This window comes from Theobroma cacao, chromosome 2, assembly GCF_000208745.1.
Source record: "Theobroma cacao cultivar B97-61/B2 chromosome 2, Criollo_cocoa_genome_V2, whole genome shotgun sequence".
In the NCBI taxonomy this organism is placed as follows: Eukaryota; Viridiplantae; Streptophyta; class Magnoliopsida; order Malvales; family Malvaceae; genus Theobroma; species Theobroma cacao.
In genome coordinates, this window is record NC_030851.1 from 7,212,118 (window position 1) to 7,227,264 (window position 15,147).

Below are 15,147 nucleotides of genomic sequence, written 5' to 3' on the forward strand. Positions count from 1 at the left end.
GATAAAAATGTATTCAAATCATACTATTTAGATAGAGAGATTATGCACCAATTAATAAGTCAAATACTCGAATATATTTTTACTTTATAGGTTAATTTTATTTGTTATTTGTTTTTATTCGATTATTTACTCGGTGTTTTGAATTTTGTATACTTTAATTTGTGTTTTTACTTTATTGGTTTACTCGAATTGTATATATAAGGAATTATTATTTCTTGATTAAAAAATTCGACACTTAACAAAGCAGGGACACCACTCTAATCTATGTTTAAATCAAACCTAGACGAATAGTTCAATCCTTAAATATCTCTTCTACTAATTAATAAAGCTGTTTATTTGATCACAATTGTTCTTCCGTCAATAACCATTGAATTAAAGTTAAATTGACTTATTTGCAGTTTTATTTGATATATGTTCGCAATAAAGTTTATGGTCTCCAAAGTTCAATGACTATGAACTTTAAAATCATGAAAAAAATGTTTTTAATTATCATTCAAAGTTATTTGTACTTACAACTATCTTTCATAACTTGATGATTAATATAATCTATATGCTAATTTTTTTAGACTTAACTATGGAATATTTATTTTATTTTATGTAATTGTAAATATAATACTTAACGCGCGTTACAAAAATTAACGTCGCTTCGAATAGGGACACTTCAGCACCTTATGAATAGTAATAAAAAAAAGTTTTTGCATTTATACAAAAATATACATATTATTAAATGGCGGTGGTGGAATTGTAATTATCCCCAACCGCAAGAGCGTTTACAGTGCAAACCAGCTATAAATATCGAGAGACTGATGCCACGCAAGATTCTTCCGGAAGGTTCTCCCTTTATAATTGTAAGTATTTTTTTTCTCCTTTTATTCGTCTTTGGATTTTTTCAACCACGAAAAACGAACCCTAACCCTAATTGCTCTCAATCTTTCTCCCCAGTCTTCTTAGCTTTTCTTCTCAACCGCGAGCATGTCTCACTTCGGAAGGTCAGGCCCTCCCGACATCACCGACACCTACTCTCTTCTCGTCCTCAACATCACCTTCCGTAAGCTTCTCTCTCGTTAACTTCTCTTCGTCTACGAGTTGGTTTGTACTGCAACTAAAATCCTTGATTTGGCTTGAAATTAATTAGGCACGACCGCTGATGATTTGTTTCCGCTCTTCGACAAGTACGGGAAGGTCGTCGACATCTTTATTCCTAAAGATCGAAGGTTCTTCTTCTTCTCTCTCTATTTATATTTATATATTTATTTTTTTTAATTGTTCTGTTCGGTCGTTGGGAATTTATAAGATAGTAATTTTTATTTATGATGGTAGGACTGGGGATTCTCGAGGTTTTGCATTTGTGCGCTACAAGTATGCAGATGAGGCGCAGAAAGCTGTCGAGAGGCTCGATGGTATGCTTCTTTCAAATCTTTATCCTTTTTTTTTTATCCATTACTATGCAGCAGTTTTACGTGTAGAGATTGCGATATTGTTTTCCTTTTTAGGTAACTCAAAGGATTTGTGCGTCTTTGGCGCTATATATATATTGACATTTTCTTTCTTGCAGGGAGAGTTGTTGATGGTCGCGAGATAACAGTTCAGTTTGCAAAATATGGGCCCAATGCAGAGAGGATGTAAGTTTGGTGCTAGTTGTTATTCAATTGCTTTTACACTTGAACAGATTTTGAGCCGAATGAGGGGAAGATGTATGTTGTTGTGTGGTAAATTCCTTGATGAAAATATGGTTTTGGGTCATTAGGGACATAATACTTTCCCATTACTGTAATACTTCCATAATACTTACACGTTACTGTAACTAAGTATTACTACTGTTTTAATTTTATGTTATTTTCAGAAGGAAAACATCTGCTTGTTTGGCTTCAACACGGTAAAGGTCCACTTGCTTAAGTAATTTGTAGTATTGATTAATTGATTAGCTTTTCCATTGAAAGTTTGAAAAATTTGTTTGGTTTGCTCACCTATATGTTGAGGTGCAATCTATGGTTTTTCTTTTTTGTGGATGCACAGTATTGTTTATCTCTTTATCCTCATTTCATTGTCATTTTTCTAGTAATTTTTTGTTTTAAGGTCTCTAATGTCGTACTGAATGACATTTGCTTTTCAAATTTCTCTCACAGTCACAAAGGAAGGATTATTGAATCATTTCCAAGGTCAAGATACAGGTCAAGAAGTCGCAGCCCTCGCAAAAGGTAAGTGTTACACTTTATTCTTTTCTTGCTAAGATAATTTTTTTTATCTCATTTTGGCACTATATGTTGCATTTTCACTTTTGTCTTGTGCCCGCCTTTTCTGAATGAATTATGAGAGATATTGATGCAGGTTAATCATCAGGATTTTTCATGTTTATTATGCTTTCTCCTTACAACTGAAGCATTCTAGATTATATATAGTAGGAACATGATGGTGCTAGGTGTTTGCGTCTTTAAGCTAATTCATTGTAATTGATTTTTATCTGCCTGTTCCTGCATCAAAGTCCTGGATACACTGACTGGCGTTTGTTGCCAATTCTAAACTAGGTTTCGTTTATCTGATGGTGCTAGGTGTTTGCATCTTTAAGCTAAATCATTGTTTCGATTCTTATCTGCCTGTTCCTGCATTAAAGTCCTGGATATGCTGACTGGCATTTGTTGCCAATTCTAAGCTAGGTTTCATATATCTGATTTGATTTCTCATAGGGAAGTCCGGTACTACCCAGTTTGCATGTGATGTGTTTTAAGCATGTTTAAATAGCCAGATATATATGGATTAATTTTATTTCTTTATGGTCTTATTTTGTGGATATCTGATATTTGTTGTGTTTAATATCTGCAGGCATCGGGATGACAATTACAAGGATAGGGATTATAGAAGAAGAAGTCGTAGTAGAAGTTATGACAGGCATGAACGTGATCGATATCGTGGGAAAGACAAAGACTATCGACGCCGAAGCCGGAGCCGTAGTGCTAGTCCTGACTATTCAAAAGGCCGAGGAAGAGGTCGCTATGATGATGATCGGCGTAGTAGTAGTCGATCAATGAGGTTTGTACTTTGTGACTCAGGATGTTCAGTTGCTTTTTTTTTTCCTTTGTTTTAGATGCTTCATTATGATACCTTCATATTTCAGTGCTTCTCCTGCTCGCCGCAGCGTTAGTCCTAGAAAGAGTCCTTCCCCACGCAAGGCATCTCCACCTAGGGGTGGAAGTCCTGATAGACACAGCCGTGATGGGCGGACTCCAAGTCCTCGAAGTGTTTCACCACGAGGCCGTCCTGCTGAATCTCGAAGCCCATCTCCGCGAAACTCAGATGTTGATGTGAGTTTTTACAGTTCTCGTTTTTTCCCAATCCTTTTTCTTTTTAAAAAACCTTTTGTTTTTGGGTAAATTTACCCCTGCAAGCAGTTGTTCTATTTGACTATTTACTTCTGCATATGTATTTTGCAGGAATGATCTTGCGGATTGCATGGAAATTCTTGGAGACTTTAAGTAGCATGTTCCTTGTTGCTATGTTGCTAGTGTTGAGGACATTCACAATATGATGCATTTTCTAGTATCGGTAGGACTGGGTTTTTTGGTGTTTTAATTGACTGTCCTGAACCTTATGTCTTCATTACTCAAGTTGTGTCATGGTTTCTGAACTCATGTAGTTTGTAGCTTGATGTTTCAGTACCCATCAAAGTTTTTGTGATGTAAGTTTGTTATTGTAGCTTGCTTCCCCTCTCCCTCCTTCCCCCCTTTCCTTCTCCTTTTAGATCTTATATGTGGCTCTGATTTTACTTCTTGTTTGTCTTCCCAATTAATTTAATGGGCCGCTTTAGTGAAATGTTTCTTTTCTTTATTTTTTTTGTTATGTTTATTTTCTAAGAATGCTGATTCATCTGAAACCATCTGTTGGGTTTTATAGCAATGTTCGGGGAGAGAGTGCCTTTGGCAAATGGACATGATGTTACATGATGTTGATGTTGTGGCTGTTGATGCTGTTTGTATCTGTAGATGAATGATCGTGATTGTGATGCTGGTTATAGCAGTATGCTGATTGCAGGGACAGTTTCTTAACTATTTTTAACTGAAAGATATGATGATTGGTAAGATCTGTAGTCAAGTCTTGGTTTCTGGAAAGCCTTGCACCATTCAGCTTTCTGATGTTTCCATCTGATTATCCTCTGGTCTGCTGATTTCTAAATATTGGCACTGAGGTTTAGTTGCTGTGATGGTATAAAAGGACCCAAGATGAAACTTTTTGACCTGTGGAATGCTGCATATGATGGACCTGTGATGCATTGACCTGATGCGGATACTAAATTTAAAAATGTAATGTCTGGTCTGAACCTTGTGACTATGTTAATTGAACAGAATAACTTGTTTCTGTTTAATCATTTGATTGGGGTATTTCATTAATCACGTTTAACCACACCCTGTTGCTTAATGTTTTGAGTTGTAGCAAAATTGCCCGTGACTGTAGCTGTGAAGTGTTGGTTGATGCCAATTGTAAGGTACACGTGGCTCGTGGGTAACCATTGAGTACCAATGAATAACCTGTAGCAGGCTGTTGCTGCCTTTCTTGTTGGGTCACGTTGATAATGGTTCCAGCAGTTGCCTAGCTTTCTTGCTGGTCTGCTATGTGGCTGTTGCTGCCCTTCCTGCAGGGTCGTGTCAGTTTTGGTACTAGCAGGGTTGGTATGCATATGATATGCCGGTGCTGGTCACACGTTAGGGTTACATTCTTTCATCTGTGTTTTTCTTTTATCTGTTATAAAAGAAAGATCTTTTGGGACTATTAAATTGATGACATTGTGATCTAGAACAGATCACTGTTCATTCATTCTTAGACCCTATTTTGTTAACGGGGGCTCCCCTGCATATTACTCATGCTCTGAGCATGCTGAGGTGCTTTGAAAGCATTGAAAAATTTAGGAATGCACTCAACAGTGGTTAAAAATTTTGAAAGGAAATGAGTAAAGAGAAGACTGCAATTGCAGTTTGAGCTGAAACCTCAAGCTGTGTGTTATATGGTGTTCCTTTCGCTGACCTGTCTTACCATTTCTGGGTTTTGCCTTGCTGGTTCTGAAAATTTACAGATGGAAGTGGTGCTGATGTGAAGTTTTGAGCTTGCAGTCGAGTGTTTCTGCATCTAACTGATGATACTGGCGCACTTGTTGCTACTTACATTGTGTTTGTTTTGTTTCATCCAGTGACCGGAAATGGAAATGGTCTCGAGGGGTATTTGTTAGTGACGTCAGTGTAAGGTAAAAGTTCAACTGTCGTGTTAGCAGAGCATGATACATCCTCAGTTAATCGTCCATCCCATTCTTGTTGCATGAAATGGATTAGTGGAATTGGAATAATTCAGGAAATCAAAGTTTCTTGCAAAATCCTAAAAAGCAGAGCACCGATTCATCTTTATAATTATGATACGCGCATGTGTATTTGGTGCTGAATATCAAGTATGCGTAAATATTTTCATTACATGCGAAGCGCTTGCTGTGCTGTTGGGTACCTGATTCCCTCCCCGGCAAGCACTTGCTCGGGTTATTCAGAATCAGATGCTGTTACCAAAAAGCCAAAGTTACCTACAAAATTGTTTGGAGGAATCTATGTTTATGTTTCGTATTCCACTTCATCATTACAAAAAGGTGTTTTTAATCTGACTCCAAAATGTGCTACTCCGGAAAGCAGCAATAGTCTCTCAACAAGTACAACATCCGCAAAGCGTGTCGTCAGTCCAAATCCATATCTTTTTCCTTTCCTATGTTACCAGCAGTCCACAGCTTTATTGTTCGATCATGAGAGACAGTCACAATATACCGGCTATCTGCCATGAACAAAAAATGATGCTCAGGGTACTTAAATAGAATAGTGGAAAGATGTAAAGATTTCTCAATGCCTATGCAGCAAAAAGGGGAGTAGGTCAGACCACTAGATTTTCCATCAATGACGCTAAGTAATCATTACTCATTACTGAAAAAGCCAAGAAAAATCGATGCCCGCCATCCTCCCCCCCCCCCCCCATTAAAACCCGTTTCCCTTTTTCCGATAAAAAAGCAACGGAAAAACTGAAGATTGATATCACCCCTAGGTACAATGAAGGGATGGAGCTTTAACCTCCCCCCTTCCTTCACCCTGCAGTTTCTTATACTAAGTTCTGACTCCTGCAGGACAGAGGAATAGTGGATAAGAGACGACAAAAAGGTGAAGAAAAGAATGGCCAGCCACAAAAACTTCAACAGCAGCACTGCTCACACGCGGTCATACTCATTCCCCTGTCAATTATACCTAAAGGATCTTAAATCTAATTTATAGCAAAATACATGGAAAGGTCAAAATGCTTTAGCCCATGCTTTCTGATTGTGTTTGGGCAGTTCTGGTGAAGAGAAGAAGGTGTGGCAAAAGCTAAAACCACACAAAAGAAATATTTCAAGAAGAGAGAAAGAGGGAGATGCAAGCTTTACTTATTTTAAGTTCAGAAACGTACCTTCACTAATATCTGAAGCAGTGACTTTAGCTTCATGACCTGGTAAGCTTTTGACAGGCTTAAAATCTCTGCCGGACCAAACCTGGTAAATTGTATAAAAGATTAGATCATAGTATAACAAAAACATATTTCAAATTTGAAGACATTTGCTTTCAGAAAGGAGGTTGCACCTTTGCAGTCATGTCATAAGAAGCAGTGACCAAGTAATATCCCTCTTGAGGCTCAAACTTCACTTGTGATATAAGATTTGAGTGGGCTGGTATGATGTAGAGGGATTTTTTCTTCCTCAAATCCCATATTCGACAGGTATTATCTTCACCTCCTGTAGCTAAATGGTAGCCATTGGGTGAAAAACTCACACCAAGAACCTGAAAAGAGTGTCAGACATTCATGGACTTTTAATTAACAAATATCTATTTCAGGTAAAAGAAAAATCTCTTTCCTGCTCCTAAAAACTTCAATACAATTATCTTAAGAAATTAACAAGGCAATTCAATTCAACACTTTAGTATCTATTTGTCTAATTAAGCCTTAAAACTTAAAAATTGTAGCACCATTGACCTCCCAGTTCCAATGGAATCTGATGGAATATCTAAAACACTTCCATTTGAAGCATTTAGGCCTTATGTGCTAAAAATATTTTCCATATAACTAACCTCAAACTTCTATTGTGAATGTTATAGTCCTTAATAACTGTTTATCAGGTATTTTACTGTACTGATGCTAGTAGAGATGCACCACAATATGCCCCCACATGTAACATTTTGGAACCATCATTGCAACAAAAACTGAAAGAACCATGTAACTATAAAGTCTTACTGGCTTGACATGGCCTTCCAAAGCAAGAACACTTCTACCAGTGCGAAGATCCCAAACACGAGCAAGTGCATCAAGTCCACAGGATGCTGCTAAAGATCCATCTTGGTGGAACGCAATTCCATAGACACTCCTACTATGACCTTCTTGGAGAAGCAACTCTACACCACTGTCTATGTCCCACAGTCTCCATGTTTTATCAAAGCTTGTTGTGCCAAGGTACTTCCCTGAAGGATGGAAGGCTATGCGTGCAAGGCGATCCAAATGGCCCTCAAATGTTGTCAGGAGTGATCCATCAGTGTTCCACAACTTTGCTGTTCGGTCAGCAGAAGCAGTCGCTAAATGATCATGCACAGGAGAAAATGTAACATCAGTTGCACGTTCTGTGTGGCCCTTTAAGGCAGAAACCTTACTTACCCTAGGCATTGACCACAACTTAGCAACTCCACTCAATGAGCTGAAAAACAAAAGAAAACAAAAAATCTAGTTACAATTCTATATTATTGTCACCTTTAGCAGTTTCAAAGCCATAATTTACAGGCACCCTAAAAGGACATATTTAGCACTTTGACAAGTGTAAACTGCTGCCAAACTTATGGCTCGGAAAACTTGTGTCCTTTTAATCACTGAAAAGTGAATTTCTTAAAGAAAATTAAAAAACCAAATCCATAAAGACTAAGCTTTTTGTTTAATGGACTGGGGAGTTGAGTGAGAAGCACACCAGGTGGCAAGAAGTTGTCCATCACGTGAGAAAGAACAACCGGAAAGTGGTCTATCATCCCCAATTTCACTGCAATCAAGAACCAAATTCCCTGCCTGCCTTAGAGCCCAATCAGTTTCAGCATCCATATCTTCATCTGGATCATCCCTTTTTCTCTGTGCACGTTGAACACGCATAGCTGCCTTTACAACAGAGTACTTTGCAATATCAATTCTAGCATCCAAGAGCTCGTTTGGACCCTCAGTATAAAAGGGATATTGAATGTCTTCCTCAACGTCCTCCATTTTAGCAGAAACTGCAGCCTCTTCCTCCTCATGCGCCTTCATCAACTTCTCCAACTGCCCCTCAGAATCCAGCTTTGCCATAATCATTCGCAGCCTATCCCGCCTTTCCATCTCTCTTTCTCCAAAAAGAGTTATGGGTTCACCAAGCCGGCGAAGTCGAGTCCGGACAGCCATGTCATTAGTAGGCACTGCTAGTGCAGCAGCACGTCGTTTCATCAGAAGTTCTTGCATGGCCTTTTCTTGCCGCTCTCTAACCAGTCTACTCTCTTCTGAGATCTCATAATCAACAGCAGCAGTTCGCCCTTCATCCTCATGGTCAGAGTCTGAATCACTAGTTTTCACCTCACCATTTTGAGGTGCAAGTGGTTTAAGGATGGGAGCGCGAATCGGGAGAGGTGCCAATGGATGCACAACAGGGACTGGAGGAATGGCAGGTAGCGGAGCAATAGGTGGTACAACTGCAGGCGGGACCACTGCTGGAACAATAGGCTGAACAGGCTGAAGTAGAGTGTTATTTGCCGTAGGCACTGTGGTTTGGCTGTCGGGAACTGCAACTGAAGGTTCTGCAGATGAAGTTGGTGGACTGTTGTCATCATCAACTTCCATTGTACCTACCCAAGTAAAAATAAAAATAATGAACTTTAGACAGTACAGAAAAAAAAAAAAACAAACTTCTTTAACATTTACCATCCACACCCCAAAAATAGATTTAAAGAAAGACAAGGAAGCACAGTTTAGATCAATATAAAAGTTGAGTAATTTGAATATAAACTACTTAAAACAAAAAATATACTCCGAAAATTACATCTTTTAGGCCTTGAGAGTTGAAGATTAGATGGTTTAAAGACTAGGATTTTCTTTTATAACGGAATGGGTATCTTTGTTCGAGCTCTGCTACTTGCTGAAAACCGAACATATGATAATTTTATGAGTAAGACATAGCAACGAACAGAAGGTGCGCGGAAAAGCATCCATAAGAAAAGCAGCTAAAATATAAAATTGTTCTATAGCCAGGAAAAAGAAAACAAAATTACAATCAACTGGGAATAACTGAGTTTAATACAGCGAAAAGATTAAGCTGAAGTGAGTTAAGATGTCGCCAACAAAATCAAAATCTAAAACCCTTCAAGCAGCAGTTAATCGGTACGATAACAATGAACAACATTATTGCCATTACCTTGAAAATGTGCAGGAAATCAATCGGGGTGGCAAAAGAAAACGAGAAAAGAGGGAAAGGGGTAGATGGTGCGGAAGGTTCAAGACTGCGAAAGGAGTAATTCTGCCTTCTTCCCTCGCGCTTCACTCCTTCTCCTAAAACTATTTTATGTAAACCCTAAATAAAAAGAAATTCAATAAACTAATAAGCACTCTTTCACATTTTTACAGCTAAAAGTTCCAAAGCCAGAGTTTGAAAGGAAGAGCCGAGAACGACAATTGCATCAATAGATTGCGGCGTGAAACATTTTCATTTTTAAAGCAAAAACAAAAAATAGAATAAAAATTTATTAATTCGGTGATTTTTTATCTTTAATTGATAAAAATATTACATCAGCAATGAATTTAAAATTATTATTTCATTAATAAAAAATTTATTTTAATTTAATTTGTATTAAATATTTGGGCCTTTAGGCAATGTCTGGATGAAGTCTAAAACTTTTCAAGGCCGATGATCGGATTAAGTTGGGTTTACAATTCGATTCAAGCCCATTTCCAACCCGGCCGATGATTACATGTAATAGTCTTTCCCAAAAGCTAGTAAGAGTTCGGGTTAGGTTTTGGCCCACTAATTTGGGGAGCCGGCAAGGCTTGTCCCCATTTTATTTTGCTCTTCGAGGTCTCCCTCTCCCTCTCAATATCTCTCTCCTCGTTCTCTCTCAGTAAATCAAAAGTTAGTTTCATTTCAAGGTTGGAGCTGAAAGTTTGTGGACATGGAAGAGAAACCATCAAGCTCTCATCGCAAGCGCCAATTCTTCGAAGACGAAGACTCCGACAAGCCTCCCGCGTAATCATTTGCTTCAAATCTTTTCATTTTCTTTTTACTTTAAAAATGAAAATCTGTCATACCTCAATACGAAGTAATTCTTTTTCTTGCTTTGTTGATACAACTGTTTTAGCTCGTAGTTCTACTCGTTTTCTCTTTTATGTTCGCTTTTTGTTTCTTACGTTTGCTTTGGAAATTTTAGCTGTAAATATGTTATGGTGCGTATTATTTTATCATCGAATTTTTTAGGGTTTATATAATGTATTGTTAGGATTTTTTTTCCTTCGAATGCAGTCAATTCTCGATACTATTGTTAAATTTGATTTCTTTGAGAAAATTAGGGTTAAAAGATAATCTTTTTAAGAATTATTTCTGTTGTTTGAATTTTAGAATTAAATCAATAGTTTGATTTACAGGCAAAAGAGAGTTAGGTTTCCCAAGGGAAAGAAAGTGAAGCCTGGAGAAGAACCAGTGAACAGAGTTGATGTGGAAGATGGTTCTGGTGACTTGAAAGATCCCCGTCTCGCTGCCAAGGAGCGTGCCAAGCACCGCAGTCAAATTACTACGGAACTGTTCACTGCAGATGGACAGGGCATGCTTAACGATGTCTCCGCTGCTGAAGTTGCATATGAGGTTTGTTTGCTATCTTCTTAATCTGTCCAATTTAGAGACTGACAATATGAACTGGTCATAAAGATATTATCTGTACAGTCTATCTTTTGTGAATTGATGCTAATTTATCATGAGTGGTCTAAAGGCAAGAAGCAGATTATGTGCTGATTTCCTTTACAATCTAGCTTTTGAACAGAGCTTCTTTGCATCTACTTTGTACTGGTCAACGACTGCTGGTTTATCCATGTTATGTGTCTGAGTGTAATAAATGACAAAAAGGCAGTTTTCTTTTTATTCCAAATGCAAAAATGCATTTTCATCATATTTATTTTGTTGAAATCTTGGTATTTAATTGTTGGCTTTAACAATCTTCAGTGCCACTCTGAGATATGATGCACCTGGCATGTGATGCTGTTATTGAGTGAGTTTATAATTTTAGGATGCTTCTTTCCTGAATTGGCAGCATTTTTTGCAGTCAAGATGACTGCCAGATTCCTCAGTTATTGGTTCAGAGGAAAGGATAGCCAATGATGGGGAATTTCTTTTGGCAGGATAATGAGAACTTTGTCGATGATGGTATTCAAATAGAACCTTTCAATCTGAACAAAGAAAGAGAAGAAGGATACTTTGATGCAGATGGAAACTTTGTTGAATATGTCAATGACAACGAAATCAAGGTACAGTATCTGATTGACCTGAAGCTTCTAAGTTATTATATTAAAACTTCTATTGAGTACCACATGGACTTTTTGTAGGATGCATGGCTTGATAGTGTTGAAGCTGATATAAAATATACAGGAAAAACATCCGCAACAACAAACGATGAAGATGATAATGAAGTTGTGACACAGGATCTTTCCTCTCAAGACATTGGGATAATGAAAAGACGTATTGCCAATGTGCTCGAGCCTGGAGAAACGGTAATATTACATGATGATAGATATTCTGTCTAAAAGAAAAAAAAATTTTCTTTTGTAAAAGGAATAATTGTGTTACATATTTGTTCCAAAATTTGCGTTTTGCTTTGATTTTCATGATATGAGTATATTTTGCTTATATTAGATTATGATATTTTTTGCTGGCACATGGATCTTATCCGATTTATTTCTTTTCATTATTTACTTATTTTTGTTGTCATGGTGATCATTTTTGACATCCATATTGATTCTATTGAGGGCACTCATCAATTTTGAGGCTAATTTGGATTTGCTAAAATGCTCACATAGGGCACAAATTCTACTAACTTACTAAGATGTCAAGCTGTGTATATAATTTCTTTTGGATATTTTTTCTTTATTTGATCAAACTTCAAAATCACAATTGCTTTAGAATGTTAGATATAGAGGTTTTTACACTTGTCATTTTCAGTTTTAAGCTCTATCCCCTATGTACCAGATATTAAATTCGTTTCTATTAGGTAATTAAACAGGTCACAAGGGCACAGTTTAAAGCTAATTTTAATTTACCTTGATAGGTTTTGCGAGCTCTGAGAAGGTTGAAAGGAACTTCAAATAACAGAAAGGAGAAAATGTCAGCTGAGACAAAGCATGTATTTGACCAACTAACTGAGGATGCCATGAAGTTGATGGAGAATGGTGACTACAGTTAAGTCTGTTACTTTCTTGGGTTTCTAGTTCACTTAGATTGAGGAGTAACCTTGAATATTCTAGCTTTAATGCCATCACCTTCTCCAATTAAAAGAAAAAAAAAAAACTTGCAACTACCAATGATCTTAAAGGTGTTCGTCCACTTTGAGGCAAAGTGGCATAAAATGGCTCAGGGCTGTCACCTTCACCTTTTAGAATATTGGATCTTGCTAATAGTCAACTCTCTTGGAAAGGAATTTAGGAAGCAGATCTGTACTTGTTTTAGATTTAGATTTAGCTTAGTTGAGATTTATGGCTTTGTCAGCCTCCAATTGCCCTTTATCACCAATGAAGCAAATCTGTTTGTGTTTCTTTTTTCATCCCCTTTCTTCTGATAATCATAAATGTAGGTAAAGCTTTAGGAATATAAGTGTATGCTTATTGGTTTTAAATTTCATTCTGCAGATGTGTACCATGAGAAGCAGGAGGTTTTCCAGCGCGAGGCAGGTTGGTGCAATGTTTGAGTAGTTCTTTTAATATATTTTATTTGTTGTATTTATATTGATTGTTTCTGAATTATATTCCATTATGCTAAGTATTCCACGTGTAATTTGTAGGGGCAGGTGTGTATTTTGAATAACTTTTATTAAACATGCTTTAAATGTATTGCTTTTTCAGAGGGATATGAGAAGTTAGCTCTGGCCAGGGGGAAGAGCCTAGCTGTGAATGTTGGACTGGAGAATTCTGGTCCTAACTTGGGAATTGACACACTCACAGATATAAATAATCCTGGAGTAACTTCTTCCATACTCCCTGACTCAGCTGTGGGTACTTCAAATTCAAATCTAAACGCTGCTGATGTTTCAAGCAATACAGCTGACAGTTATGATATGTTTGCTGATGATGAGGATGATGAAAATCTTAAACCATCATCTGAGCCTAATTCTAATGCTGTGATTCAAGCATCTTATGAAGCTGTATACACTTCTTCTGAGAGTATGTATTGCCATTGATCTATTGATTGGAATATTATAAAGCTTTTTGGATGAAATAAGAGTGAATTTGTTGCTTGACCTGCTTGTCTAATTTTTGTGTTTGCTCCATTTGCAGCTGGAGATGTGCAAAATGATTATGTCTATGATGAGTCTTCAGGGTACGCTCTTTGATCCTTCCATGCCTCCATATGTTATAGTTTCAAAAGATTATTTGGATATATATGTTTCTGTTTGGGAATTTTTTTCTGTAGGAGCTTATTGTGATTTATGAAGCAGTGATAGATATTTGAAGACGGAATATTTGCTCAATCTCCATGTATATTGGTATTTAATAATATTTGATCTTACTCCTTTAGTCTTTCTGTTCAGGTACTACTACAGTAGCACTTTGGGATATTATTATGACCCATCTACAGGACTATATTGCTCAGCAGTATCAGGGCAATGGTAATTTTATCCGCAATCTCTTTTTGGCTACTGAGTTTTAGCACTTGCATTTCAGCTTTGTTGGTTCATTTGTGGTTTTAATCCCTAAGTTTTGACCAGTGGGTTAACTGTCAATTTGATCAGTGTGTTGAGAGCAGGTTTCATAGATGGGTACTAAATTGCAAAAGAAAAATAGCTGAACATGAGCAGTCATTGGAAAAATTATGGTTTTTAATTAGTCTGAAGTAAATGTATAAGATCTGAATCGAAGTTCCATGAACCCCACCCATTTTAGGAATATTTATGATAACAAGTTATGCCAAGGAGAATTAACATATCAAGCACTGTCATCTTTCTAGAATTTCCTATAATGATAGGTAAAAAATGTCTAATGCTTTTCTTTGATTCAAGATCTGGACTATTCTTGTTTATTTGTGTGGACCCTTGTTTTTTGTTGCCTAGCCATAGAGTTGATAGACCTGCTGTTTGGGATTTGTGCACTGCTCATGGAGCATGACATTTGAAGGCTGTGTTGAAGATTTTCACGTGCATGATTGTCTTGATCTTTTAAGGCTTGGGTTTTCCAAGTTGTCTGGATAAATGTTGTGAGCATATGCTGCTTAGAATCTAATACCTCTCTCTCCTCTGGGGATATAGGTATTCTTTTAATGAGGCGACTGGCACATATGATGAAGTCAAGGAGGTTGCATCCAGTACAAATTGAGAGGTAGAGAGTTGCTGCTTCAGTCAAGGATGTTGTACAGGCTATAGAGTAAAGTTTGATGTGTGAAAGTGGAATGAATCTAAGTGGGTTTGCACACAATAGGCTCCTGACTTCTTTCTTGCCTTTTGAAAGCTAATAACAGTTATACAGTCCTTGTTTTTCTACCCAGTAAGATCACTTAGATTTTCTGTGGCGGTGTCATTTTGCAATTTTTGTTTTGTTGTGGTTGTGGTTGAAGTGTTAGAGATGGAAATTCATCATTTGGATTCCAAGCTTTGAGTTGTTCAGCATATGGGAGTTTGTTTTGTTTTTATAGTATGGCACTTAATTCTGCTAAATCACCACATATCCAAGCAGACTCACGTAATACACGCACAGATTCTTTGTTTTAGCCACACGTAAAACACCCACAAAACCAATAACCCATATATATTATTAAACAAAATTCCTCAAATGCCAACGCATAACCGTTGAAACAATGGGCAGTATTGCCCACTTACATCAACTCCTTGGCAACTTCTTCACCTTGTAATCATACAACGAGGG

General features: G+C 37.2%; 3 protein-coding genes across 10 annotated transcripts; 2 read left to right on the top strand and 1 right to left on the bottom strand.

Moving 5' to 3' along the window:
- Positions 809–4,975, top strand: LOC18608296 (serine/arginine-rich splicing factor SC35). 7 transcript variants are annotated; one of them, XR_001926670.1, is made up of 12 exons: positions 809–848; positions 943–1,048; positions 1,136–1,214; positions 1,321–1,400; positions 1,556–1,622; positions 1,844–1,876; positions 2,127–2,198; positions 2,821–3,027; positions 3,113–3,299; positions 3,429–3,540; positions 3,889–4,069; positions 4,187–4,975. XR_001926670.1 is itself a non-coding variant. In XM_007042908.2 (9 exons), exons 1-9 carry the CDS (start codon positions 973–975, stop codon positions 3,432–3,434), a joined length of 807 nt encoding a protein of 268 aa, XP_007042970.1. In that variant the 5' UTR covers positions 868–972; the 3' UTR covers positions 3,435–3,765. The 7 variants fall into 7 exon arrangements, 2 of the variants coding, with proteins under 2 accessions (XP_007042970.1, XP_017970965.1); XR_001926672.1 differs by lacking the exon at positions 809–848 and having other exon boundaries at positions 868–1,048; positions 4,187–4,295; positions 4,426–4,975; XR_001926674.1 differs by lacking the exon at positions 1,844–1,876.
- LOC18608297 (U4/U6 small nuclear ribonucleoprotein PRP4-like protein) lies at positions 5,362–9,740 on the bottom strand. Its single transcript, XM_007042910.2, has 6 exons — positions 9,455–9,740; positions 7,994–8,888; positions 7,276–7,729; positions 6,627–6,824; positions 6,457–6,538; positions 5,362–5,796 (listed from the first exon to the last, which is right to left on the bottom strand). The coding sequence occupies exons 2-6, from the start codon at positions 8,881–8,883 to the stop codon at positions 5,702–5,704; spliced, it is 1,719 nt and encodes a 572-aa protein (XP_007042972.2). The 5' UTR covers positions 8,884–8,888; positions 9,455–9,740; the 3' UTR covers positions 5,362–5,701.
- LOC18608298 (SUPPRESSOR OF ABI3-5) lies at positions 10,058–14,914 on the top strand. Of its 2 annotated transcripts, none has more exons than XM_018116181.1 (10): positions 10,058–10,279; positions 10,675–10,891; positions 11,422–11,547; positions 11,626–11,790; positions 12,345–12,474; positions 12,922–12,963; positions 13,135–13,452; positions 13,567–13,609; positions 13,821–13,898; positions 14,340–14,528. In XM_018116181.1, the coding sequence occupies exons 1-10, from the start codon at positions 10,206–10,208 to the stop codon at positions 14,392–14,394; spliced, it is 1,248 nt and encodes a 415-aa protein (XP_017971670.1). In that variant the 5' UTR covers positions 10,058–10,205; the 3' UTR covers positions 14,395–14,528. The 2 variants fall into 2 exon arrangements, with proteins under 2 accessions (XP_017971670.1, XP_007042973.2); XM_007042911.2 differs by lacking the exon at positions 14,340–14,528 and adding an exon at positions 14,535–14,914 and having other exon boundaries at positions 10,061–10,279.

Coding starts and splice junctions, on each gene's coding strand:
- LOC18608297 (XM_007042910.2), bottom strand. CDS start 8,883: ATGGAAGTTGATGATGACAACAGTCCACCAACTTCATCTGCAGAACCT. Junction 7,730..7,993: donor GGACAACTTCTTGCCACCTG/GTGTGCTTCTCA, acceptor TTTGTTTTTCAG/CTCATTGAGTGGAGTTGCTA. Junction 6,539..6,626: donor CTTATGACATGACTGCAAAG/GTGCAACCTCCT, acceptor ACAATTTACCAG/GTTTGGTCCGGCAGAGATTT.
- LOC18608296 (XM_007042908.2), top strand. CDS start 973: ATGTCTCACTTCGGAAGGTCAGGCCCTCCCGACATCACCGACACCTAC. Junction 1,215..1,320: donor TTTATTCCTAAAGATCGAAG/GTTCTTCTTCTT, acceptor TTATGATGGTAG/GACTGGGGATTCTCGAGGTT. Junction 1,623..1,843: donor GGGCCCAATGCAGAGAGGAT/GTAAGTTTGGTG, acceptor TGTTATTTTCAG/AAGGAAAACATCTGCTTGTT.
- LOC18608298 (XM_007042911.2), top strand. CDS start 10,206: ATGGAAGAGAAACCATCAAGCTCTCATCGCAAGCGCCAATTCTTCGAA. Junction 12,475..12,921: donor GATGGAGAATGGTGACTACA/GTTAAGTCTGTT, acceptor TTCATTCTGCAG/ATGTGTACCATGAGAAGCAG. Junction 13,453..13,566: donor TGTATACACTTCTTCTGAGA/GTATGTATTGCC, acceptor CTCCATTTGCAG/CTGGAGATGTGCAAAATGAT.